The 12,073-nt window shown below is 36.4% G+C and overlaps 1 protein-coding gene across 6 annotated transcripts in view; it reads right to left on the bottom strand.

Annotated features, from left to right (window-relative positions):
- Positions 1–12,073, bottom strand: part of BRIP1 (BRCA1 interacting helicase 1) — a 104,028-nt gene that overhangs the window by 49,000 nt on the left and 42,955 nt on the right. For 5 of the 6 annotated variants that reach the window (XR_006180626.1, XR_006180628.1, XR_006180627.1 and 2 more), the window contains exons 17-24: positions 10,793–10,905; positions 8,490–8,572; positions 7,505–7,831; positions 5,937–6,764; positions 4,080–4,153; positions 3,256–3,334; positions 1,418–1,639; positions 17–174 (exon numbers count right to left, since the gene is read on the bottom strand). Coding sequence is in view for 2 of the 6 variants with exons in the window: in XM_042880043.1 (XP_042735977.1) it covers positions 17–174; positions 1,418–1,639; positions 3,256–3,334; positions 4,080–4,153; positions 5,937–6,764; positions 7,505–7,831; positions 8,490–8,572; positions 10,793–10,905 (1,884 nt within the window). In the remaining 4 variants the exon portion in view is untranslated. The remainder of the gene's footprint in view (positions 1–16; positions 175–1,417; positions 1,640–3,255; positions 3,335–4,079; positions 4,154–5,936; positions 6,765–7,504; positions 7,832–8,489; positions 8,573–10,792; positions 10,906–12,073) is intronic. The other variant, XR_006180629.1, reaches the window with a different exon arrangement.

Below are 12,073 nucleotides of genomic sequence, written 5' to 3'. Positions count from 1 at the left end.
AAACCAGTTTACTTACCCATGACTGTGCTTTATTGCTGAAATGAATAACCTCAGCTCCTATCAAAGGGCACGGAGACATTGACTGGACGAGGCAGCTCTTGCACTGTAAGTAACTTGTCAGAGAATATTCCTTCTCATTCCAAACCGCATTTAAAGATAAACTGGCATTCGTGCCTTTCAGAAAGAAAGAAAGAAATGCTTCACATCAGCACTGGGAGATATTCTAAAGAAGTTAAGAGATCCTAGGATGCACTTCACAATTCAAAACTTAATTTTCATATTTTAGCAGAAAGTCACATGATAAGGAACTCTTACTCATCTCTGTGAATTCAGCATCATTTAAAATAGAGCCTGTGTGAAAAAATCCACACACAATTGTGCTGTCCTAATAGTAGAACTGCCCATGCACTTGCAAATACCAATACTTTCCTTCTGGCTTCTGTCACCTGAATGTTGCTAAAGGATCACACACTGCAGTCTGATACCTGTCTTCATTTCCTATCAAACACACTGCAGCTATAGAGACCTACTTTATATATCCACCGTGGCTGGGTATGCGCCTCTAATTCATAAGTTTCATTTGTTATAAGGAATGTGAACAAATTTCTTTTTGCTATTCTTATGCTTTCTTTTTGATCAGAATATTACGTAAGGACATGAGGAATTTGGGAATGGAGAGGAGCCTGGTGCCCATCGTCAGTGTTTGATTAAACATAAAGAATTCCACAGATCTCAGCAGAGTTCTGCTGCTGGCTGGCTGGAGCTGTGAGCAACCTGGTCTAGAGGAAGAACCAGTGTAAACTCAAACTACCACACTGGCAATAAAACATAATATTGTAAAATGAATTATTTCTTAGCAGAAGCATCATGAAGCAAGATGATAGAGGTGAAGATCAGAAAAATGAAGTCAGGGTTACACAGCAACAGGTAACTGAAAAATCAATACCCAGATCTGACACAAAGAAAGCAATGATTGCAGCAACCACACTGAGCCAATGGGTAACGAAAGAAAACAAGTAGAGGGTACATTTTATAACTTGGTATCATGTCACTCAAAAGGAGGAAATTTCCTAATAAGGAAAATATACAGAAAGAGATTTAGTATAGCTTTGAACGTTTTATGGAACAATTTAATGAAAGACAGGTTACAGTCTTTTTTGAACACTCAGGCGTTTCTCTTGGCTTATAAACATCTTCCAGTAAAAATATCTGCAAAACTTCTAAGTATATTGGAGACTAAATGGGGCAAAAGACTTGTACTGGTCCTTTCTATAGAAGGAAATTTCATATGTAGATCAAGAGATAAAAGCATGTTACCAAAATCAGGAGTAGCTGGAGGAAATGAAAAGTATTTCTTTTAAAGCTGCAGGGTTTGACAAATGCTAAGTGGCATTTACCAATTATCAGTAAAATTTACCTTTGCTTTTCACTGGCATCTGATAAATCTTCAAAGTTTCTTTAAGATGACTGAGACTTGCAACATCTGTGATGACCAACATCATGTTATCATCATCTGAAGTGACATCTAGTTCACATGTACAGTTATTACTGGATTCCTTACTTCTTACATGCGTACTTCTGAAGAGTTTCAAGATTACTTTCATCTCAATATCACCATAACAAGTTTTTCTCAAAATGCCTACAATTTAGAAAGTAGGGCATAAGACTTACATGTACACATGGTTTTGAATGCAGCACTGTTCAAACATACTGCAAACTTTCCACATTCACAAGATGGTAACTTAGGCCCTGATCCAATACTGCCTTAAGTCAGTGAAAAGACTTCTATTAATGTAAATGGACCTTGGAAGAAGGCCTTATTTAATTTTATTTTTTTAATCCATCCAAAATTTGCTTTTCAGCAGATAGTTTTCCTTTTGCTATAACTCCCAAATTGACTAAGGAGTTTGAATTCATTTTGGATAAAGTCACATATTTAAAGTTTTCTTCAAGCTATGTCAGATTATTATGTTTTAAAATTCTCATCAACCGACATTTGAAATTCAATTTAAACAGCATTAAACTTCTTAGTGACAATGGACACCATGGTAACTGTTAGCATTAAAGTACCTCAGCAACTCTAAGTGATTTTATTTAACACATAGGATTGCATCAAGAGCTTTTCTTCTTGCTACTATCTCTTCTTTGATGCCAGTTCTGTAACTGTTTCATTACTTAATGAGCTTCTGGGGCCATTAAGAAGGGATGCTGTGGGACTATCCCACATCATAGTGGTTGCTGTAAGCATAACTCTGGGTAAGAAACAGGTCTCTGCTCATGTCTCCATCTCAATCTTCTTATCATTTCTAGCACCATCCAAAAATCCAGCATTCTGGTTTTCTTTCAAGCTCCAGAGATGTACTTCAATGCATACAAAGTCTTCTTACCTTTCGGTTTGTAAAACTGGGACCAGTTAAACCCACAACTATCAACTATCATAAAAAGATTCCTACACTCTCCTGGAATACAATGATTTCATATATCAAGTGTGTTAAGCACCTATTTCTAATTGTTTCTGCATGTAACTGATTACAACACACTCTAATTAGATCATTACCACATATGGCCTAATAGACTGAAAATACAGGGCGTTCTTAAGAAGTAGAAGAGTTATTACTAACATCAGCTTTTAGACTTTCCCAGAGTGAAGGACATCACAAAAATAGTAGAGGCAACTTTAGAACACATCTAGTTAACATTTCTTAAAATGTACCAGCGGAAGGCATAAAATCAAGCTGAACTAATATGATGTAGGTTACGTAGTGAAGAACAGCAATGTGATCCTACGGTTCCAGTTTGTCAGTAGAACTCTTGATGGCTTCATTACAACTTGTATTAGCTCCCTAGAGTTACTGTGCCAAGACACTACCAACTGGTAGCAAATTAATACTTAATCCTGAGAAGCAACACACCCCAGTGAATGGGTGACTGTGTTACAAATAATCTCTTTCAGCCTTCCATAATGCCAGGACAAGTTGCCTTCAGTTAACTCTTCAATGCCACTCAGATTACCATTGTATTTCAAGATAAATCAATATATCTGGAACAATCATGACTTACCAAGCAAGACAAATCTGTCTGGAAAACTCCAATAAGAGTAATTTATTTTCACTGAAATACCACCTAGAATTTCCAGTAGAGAAATTAACCAATTATTCTAAAATACCCCCTCAGTATCCAACATTGTAAAAGTAAAAGGGTGAAGAATCCTACAGTTCCCAACCTGAAACAAATGATCAGTTTCATAGGTCTTACCTTCTGCTTTTGGTAGTATTTCTGCTCCGCAGATAATACAGTAAAGTCCTCTCTTGCAAGGCTGTTGTTGGTTTTCCTTCTAATAAGCCAATATACGAGTTAATGGGAATAGCCCTTTGCAGATACTAGCTGTGCATCTATGTACATTCAAGGACTTTAAATATAAACACATTAATAAATGTATCAAATCTACTTGAGATACGAAACGCTCAAATTTATTCAACTCCACGTTTATCATTTATATTAACTCATAATGTAGTAAATGCTAAAATCATTTAACCTAACCTAAATAGAAATGGCTTTGTATAAAATATTTTACAGCCAATAATGCTGCAGACTGTCAGAGATTTAGACTGGAATTCTGCAGAGGAATCTTGAAAAAGGCCGACAACTCTGTTTCAGTATGGTTATGTTCTTATACTGCAAGTCATAGAATCACTAAGGTTGGAAAAAACCTCTAACATCAATAAGTCCAACCATCAATCCTGCCCTAAAAATTAGTTTTGAGAAATTGGAATCATGGCTTATATTGAGGCAGGAATCCCATCTACAATGGGTTACGAGATGAGTCTATATGCTGGCAATAGCTGTGGCTTCCATCTATGCTAACAGGACTTGGTAACACTTGGCCTTTTTGTTTCACATGGAAAACAAGGGTTTCTATTGATTGTAAAGACCTAGAGCAAACCATACAGACTACACACACACTGATGCTGTGTGTTTATCCATGGATCATTTAAAAGATCATATAATAGACTGTATTTCCCCTGCAGCTTAACATTCAACAGTAATCACTTCAACAGTGATATTTATCTACAGGGTACCTTTTTTTCACAGGTGTTGTCTCTTGCCCTAACAGTAGATTTTCCTCTTCTGTACTGTCTCTGAACTTTCAATCCTTTAATAAAGTCAAGATATTATGATTAGACATAAGAGATCACGTCAAACTAATACATATGTGAAGAATTTTCAGTAATTTTGCTTTTCTACATTTGGGAAATCAAGCAACTCTAGGAAAGCTGGTTCATTGATTTTGCTTCCCTTCCACTTGCAGACTGGCAGTATTTAATATAGTATTCTAAATTGCCATAAATTTTTTAACAAAAGAAAACAAATATTCTTACCCACTGAGATACTGAATGTTGGAACTAGTTAGAAGGATCAACAAAGATAGAATTTACACGGCTTTTACACCAAAAGAAACTCCCCCTTTCCTCTTCTTCCTCCTTTCCACCATTTCCTATGGGACAGTTCTTCCCAGAAGCCAGTCCCACAGAGAACTGCAACCTTCAATCAATTACTTAAATTTTAATCTGAAGTAGCTACACTTATCTTTAAATAAGTTTTATGTTTAAATGGCTCCCAACATTAGAGCTTACTTCTACCCTATATCAAGTGGGAGCATGAACATAGTTACCATCATTACCTGATGACTACGGGAATTCCATAAACCTAAACGTGATCCTTACATGGCACCAGTAAAAGAAAATGCTTAACCAAATGGTAAACACTGCATAGTAATACTGGTTACAGAAACTGAACAATATTCTTTCCATCCTTGGACCTAATTTTATAAAGTTGTATTTATTACATAAAGAGAATTTAAATCACTTTTGACATGAACACATTCACAGTTATGTAGAGGTGGACATCAGAATGCTATTTAGATAAAATTCTGTAGAAAATGACCAGTAAAATTTTACTCAGCTCTCACTCAGAACATACAAATGGCCATAAAGCAGTTGTAAAAACCTTGCATCTGCATATTAATACACAATAGAAACAGTCTTTTCTTGAAAATCATGCCTGACATTTTATTACAGCAAAATCTTGGTTGGTGTTTTGACTGCAGTAAATCAAAGAAGTTTTTAAATGATTAAAAAAAAAAAAAAAAAAAAGAAAAAAAGCAGACTGAGGGAGATTTAAAGTTAGTTATGTACAAATTTACATTGTTATATATGGCATGAAGGGCAAATGAGTCCTCATTTTGATGAGTACATACGAAATCTGACCCCCAAAGGTTATTACCTCCCAAAAGGAAATTTTAAAGAAACCTCAACTTCCATATAAAACAAAAAAAGATTAATTCAGAAGTCTATCATCATCAAATATCCAAGTGTGCAAATGCTACTATTGCACAGCCTCTGCTTTAACACACTCATTTTAACAGAAGAAATGTGAGGGAAGAGAGTTCTGAAGAACATACACCTATTTCAGTATCCATTCTCAAGCTACAGTATTACTTGATCTGCAAAGCTGCTGTTATACATTTTTAATTAAAAAAACCCTAACAAATGCAGAAAACCCTAATTTTATATGGATTTTTTGCTTTCTGATGTAAACTCAACTGCTTGTGTTTAATAGCAGACTAATAAAACCTGTAAGACTCAGACCTCCTCGCCGTACAAGCAAGAGAATTTTCACACATGATACCTGTCCTTTGGTCATACAATTAGGGTGAAGAATCTTATATCTGCAGATAACTGAAGGGAGCATAATTTGCACAGTGAAAAACAAAACCAACATGATATATTGAACCTGATAACAGCATGTGAAATAGAATGTGAATTGGAAAGCAATCGTTGCTCTCCAGTGAGGCTATGTTGTAAAGACTGCTCATCACATTCCCTATGGAAGCTGTCACTATGTGCTAGTATTGTCCAGTAAAAAAAGTGACACACCTTTATTTCTTGATCTGGAAAGACTGATTTTCCGTTTTTTGGTGTCCACCTCTTGAGATTCTACCTGTTCTGCTTCTTTTCCATTAGTCATCTTTTCAATATTAACTGCACTATTCTTACTGATATCATTCAGCATTGTTCCAAGTAAACCTGTGTTTCTGACATCAGCATTAGTAATTGCTTTTGGCTCACTTAGTGTTTTTGAGGTATTGATTACAAAAAGATCATCAGCTACTGTGGGTTTCCCACATTCAATCTGATTCTCATCTGGATCTAGTGGTCTCATTTCCTGTTCCTCAGATTCTGCATCATCATAGAGCTCTGGAGTGAAGTAAAGGCTCTCATCCTCATCCTCAGCTTCTGCAGACATGTCTAACACTGAAAGTTCAGGCTTCCCTCCTACTGAAGGAAGCTCACTACTGGGCTCAATGTGAAGCTTTTGCTCATCAAGATGCTCCTCAGCAACTGGGGCCTCTGTATTTTTGACTGAAAAATCAGTTGTTTCCAAATGTGACTCTGGTATACTTTGTTTACGTTCTAAAGTGAATGATGACTGGCATTGATTTACACCACCAATAAGTTCACTAGCACTGTTCACATTCTTTCCTTGTTTGCTGCTTGCTGTGGACACGCAGTTCGTGGCTACAGGCAAAGGTGTTGAAGTCAGTGGTTTAAAGCAGCAGTGCTCTTTCATAAAACCAGAATTAGTCCAATCACTCTTTTTTTCTCTCTCTGTTTTAGTTGCAGGCCTTCTGGGTTTGGAGTCCATATGTTTTCTTCTTTGTGTTGCATTGTGAGAATGACTCTCCACATCAACTTTCTGGCCACCTGTGAAAAATCACAACACATTAATTAATTGTATATGCCTTCCCCCTGCTGATTTACAGCATGTTTAGCACATCAAAATTACCACTGTTTTATTAGGTTTGCAGATATTTTATAATGCTCATTAAGATCCAATACAAACAAAAGCCCAGATGTTACAACTATCTTTGCACATGAATTGTCTTAATGAAATCAATAGATTAACTGGCCCATGTAAAGTGAGAGCATATGTATGACTGGATTTCAAAACCTGTCTTTTTTACTCTTTATTCTCTTCCATGATTTACATCTATCTTACCAGAAGTGAAATGACAAGCTTTTCTAAAATTGAGGAATGGAAGGATAGTTGCTTGTAAAGCTTTTATAGGAATTGATTGTACACAGGGAGTCTCACTGTACCTAAACAGCAGATACAGTTTGAATCAAAGCAATAATTAAACCTTGCAATAATGCTCAAAATCACGTTTCAAGCATATTTTAAATTATCTTCATTTTTTCCGATGACAAAATCAATTTAAGTGAAAGTAATTTTGATTGCACTGCAAACCTTTCAAACATTATCAGTTGTTTTAAGAGTAACTGCAGTATGCTGAGCACAGCTCATATACATATGTGAATAATTATTTTCCATCATAGCATTTCAATACTTAAAAAAAATATATTTGTTTCTTCCAAGAGAGATACGAGTGAACACTTGAAATTGTTAATGAAGCCCTTTTCCCCCCCACAGGAAATGAACATACTTTGCTGCATTATTGCTGTGATATTACTTGGCTGATTTGATGGTTCAGGATTAATTGAGTCGATGGTTGTAGTTAAATGAGTTCCTGGGACCAAACTTTGCTCCTCAGTTTTAACAGGAACATCTGGTGACAGGTGAATAGTTGCCTCCTGTTGAGAAGCTGATGACAGCTCTTTTGAATTTAAAGGTACATGGGAAAATTCATTGCTACCCTGTGACGAAAAATCAATGCCTTTCTGGTTTCTTTCAGCAAATGCATGTAAGGATTCGAGTGCACTACCAAAATTTTCATGATGCTGGACTTGTTGACGAATCCATTTAGATAATCCTAATGGGGGAGGAAAAAAAGAAGTGTTACAACAAAACTACATTATGTATACCCAGTTTTATTATTATGTATGCACTGCTTTTATGCCTGGGTATTCATTTTTCTTGTTATTGAGAATTATTTAAAAGAAACTCAGAGTATAGATATTTATGACTGTACTAAAAAGTTAATGACAAAAACTAGAATTTAAGTAAATCAAAGCTTTATTTCAGATTAAGCAAGATATTCAGAAATAACCACAACTGTCAATTGCAAAAAAATAAAATGCAATATGCTTTCATACAGCAATCATTTTTACAGCTCTCAAATAGCAGAACAGATACAAATGTATCTCAGGAAGCAGAAGGGATATAATTTGAATGCATTGGTTGTGCAAAAGACATGTCAGAAAATGGTTTGACTCGTACCATGGCAGCTGAGCTCCACCTGCTGACTAGACAGCAACATTATCTGTTGACTCCTTTACAGATCTTTTCCAAACCGATCAGGAATAAAGACACACAGTGCATTGCCTCCTAAGCAATTTCTTTTCAACTGCAGATTTTTAGTTTCATGGCTATGCTTTGTTACCTCCTACAATCATATTTCTGTAATCTTCATTTATTAATAGGAACTTTCCCAAAAAGATTTATTTATTTTATTATTTTAAACAGCTTACCAGTTATGTACTTGTTAGGGTTGTTCCGGAAGCGGTCATCAACTAAGATAAGGGCACCCCAATCACTCCTATGCCTTATACACCTACAGCAATGAAAAAAACAATGTCTGTATAACTGGAGGCCATATAGTAAAAAACTGTGGGGATCAGACAGGAGAAATAGTAAAGAGGCAGCCTGCTGGGATATGCAAAAATATACAGAGCATCTTCCTACTCCCTTGCAGCAAATAACGTTCATTCTGGCTGCACGAATGGTACTACCAGAGTGTATCACAGAAGCTTAATTTTCCTTCATTTCCATTACTATGTGGAAACAAATTAAAACCAAACAAATATTCAGCATCTAATCAAGCCATATATTTGTTTTCTACTCTTAACTGGACAAATTAAATACTGAAAGGAGAAAACGTAAGAAAAAAGGAGAAAAAATTAACTCCAATGCAATGGCAAGCATGTGGGGTTTTTTAAAATGACCTAGGCATTTTCATAAAGCAATGTATAGAGGTGCAGATCAAAGCTGTGGGTGATACTGTTTAGTTTGTAGCTGAGGTTTTATAGACCTCCAAAAATGTTCCAGTATTCACTTCTCACGCATTGACATTTTTAACATTATTTGGATTTCCATACTGCCTCCCAGTAATAACATGAGTGAAATATGGAAAACAATCTGTCAGTGATAGTTCAGGATTATTACCCCCATTGCTTAAGAAGTGGACAGTTTTTGAAGACGTTTGCAAACGTACATGAAAACACAAGTGTATCAGTCAGGGCTTAAAGTGGCGACACCGAAGAAACGATAATTGTTCACATTTGAGATGTCTCCACAATGAGAAGAGCTTTACTCAGAAACAGGCTTCTTCCCACTTCTCATTTTTTCAGTGCATGGGTAAGGGTTGACTCATAGTTTAGATGAATGACACACGCTGGGAGAGACATCCTGCACTTTTAGGAGAAGCAGCATTGCAAGGAATTCATTGCACGGTGTCACCTGGCCATACACACCATCTGTTCAATTCCCAAAGGCTGCTGCTTCATTTCAAAGACGCGTGTTACTTCATATACTGTAAGAGCACTGAATTAAGAGAAAAGTGCCAGACTGAGGACTAGCACGCTTCTGCTCACTTCCATCCCTGCAGGCATCTACAGCAACTACTGTTTGTGTACCTACAGCAACTACTTCCTGTGTCTGCCCCAAGAAGCTATACTTTATAATAACTTAGTAGGCTGCTCTGTTTTTATAAGAACTGTCATCATTTGCCATCATTCTTCACCAAACCTCAGCCAGTAAGGACTTAGTCCAACAATAATGCACACCATTTACATGTTTGTTTCAGAATGGAAGCCTATTTCCTCCTGTTAAATTTCGACTAGCACAAGTTTATTCACATGACAAATGATACAACAAGCAATTTCACTAAAGCTAGAATCAAGTTAAAATTTATTTCACAGTGACAAAGCTTCAAATCAATTTCTTACTGCTAGCATTGCACCACTTCTATTAGCTTTTTTCTTAGCTAATTGTAACTAAGAGGAACTTAAGAATGTACGATCTAAAGCAACAAGAATTTACAATGAGATTTTATTTACTTAGACTATATTGTCTCAAGTTTGTCCCTAAACCTTCATTCATATCACTGTACAGATGTATAATATACATACATGTACAGCATCTACATTAAATGCAGCTGATAGATAGCTATACAGTAGCTATCTGCATACAGTAAACTCTGTTGGGGAAGGATGAACTAATTCTGTTCTGTTAATAAAATTTGAGTGAATTATTTCATTTGAGAAAGTAAGCTATACCACTTCTAAATCTGGAAAGAGATCAGCAAGCATGATAACTGAATTGACCTTTAGCAAAGGCCTGCAAAAAAACAGAACAAATATTTATTCCTTTCAAAAATACTGTAGGCTAAACATTAAAAAAAAATTTCTAAGCTCACCAAGAGTATAATTAGTACATTAGAAAAGACCTAAGATTTTTTCATTTGATTTGTAAGCTCAGTAATTATTCCTCCTCTGCAGATGCTTTCCTTTCTGTATCTGGAGTAACAACAAGTGAACCTGCAGCCTAACTTTGCAGGATGAAAAATGAAAATTCTGAACTCTTAACAGTGCTCAAATGCACAACAACTGGCAGACAGCTGCCAGTACAGAGCAGCTGAATACCTGATTTATACAGTATCAGTTTTCTGGTCTGATTTACCCCATGTTAACAATGAGGAATCAGTCATTGAAGACGTCATATACAAAAAGTTCTACAAATATGTATGTTCTTAATCACACTAGGTTTATCTCACCTTCCCAGGGCCTGATTCAGAGCCCTGTAAGCCTGGATTTCATACCACTGGCTCCCTGATAAAAGGCCTCTTGTAGTTTTATGCTGATCATTATACTTCCTCTTTAATTCAACCTAAAAAAGAAATCACAAAATATTGTTTGCAATTATGCTCTTGAAAAGAAAATATTCTAAAATGGAAAAAGAATCAGAGCCTGATTTAATCAGTGGACATTATAAGGTAAAAAAGAGAGTTTCTTAGATAAAATAGATCAGAAACAACATTAATAGAAAGTCTTCCAAGTTTTGTCTACAGTTATCATTTATCCACAATTGTGACGCAGCAAAGGCTTCAATGTTCCAAGCTGCCAAAGTCAAAATATGCAACTGATTCATACCTGCAATTTAAAAGGACCAAGAACAATAAACTGGAAACATATCATCAGATCTGCTATGCAGCAATCGGAATTTGAAAACATTCAGTACAAATTTCACAACACAGAAGACTGCACCTGCATTACATAAACACTTCAGGAGCGTTTTAACAACAATGACTTAATACACAGAACATTTCTAACCATAAAACATTTGAAAGGTCTCATATCTTTGGCCAAGAGAGTCCCTTAACTACAAGGCTCAAGTTTGCAATCAGCGGGTTATGAAGTTGGGAATTCCTCTGGTGTGCCAAAAGGAAATGCTGGAAGCTCCAGAAGACAGCAGCTCTATAACCTATTTTGCTGCAGAACCCCCTGAATGTTGGTTGCCAGTAGCTGTACTTCAATTATTAACCAGAGTGCGTGCCAGGACACTGCCTTATTACCCAGCATCAGTACCCAGAAGGCAACAAGCTGCTCTAGCCACAAAAGAATGAATTCCACCACGCTCATCAGGACGACCATCAATACCCCTTTTACTCACAGATCATACAAGGCAGACATAGAGGGTTCTAATATTTACTCAATCTTTGAAGGCATGTTTGAAGTGCAGAAAAATACACTGTAACAGCACAATTTGAAGCAAAAACAGAGGGGCCACGTAATACAAGCTGCAACAGTACCCTCAGAGTGAGCTCCTGCTGCCCACTGCCTTTTGCTGTATGATGCAATATTAAGCTACCCAGTATTTCAGGCTGGGAAATAGTTAGAAGAATCGGCCTCTCCCACTGCTCCAAAGGCAGCTCTGACAAGAACTGCAAAATAAATTCCTCGATTCCCTTTTCTGATCATCTGGGCAACTGCGCGTGAACTGCCTGACCTGAACCAGAGCAAGAATTGCTTGAACTAACATTATGCACAGTTATAAT

The sequence above is a fragment of the Lagopus leucura genome, unplaced genomic scaffold (genome assembly GCF_019238085.1).
Source record: "Lagopus leucura isolate 7727_CA_CO unplaced genomic scaffold, USGS_WTPT01 Super-Scaffold_100024, whole genome shotgun sequence".
Taxonomy (NCBI): Eukaryota; Metazoa; Chordata; class Aves; order Galliformes; family Phasianidae; genus Lagopus; species Lagopus leucura.
This window is presented reverse-complemented; position numbering and strand designations above follow the sequence as displayed.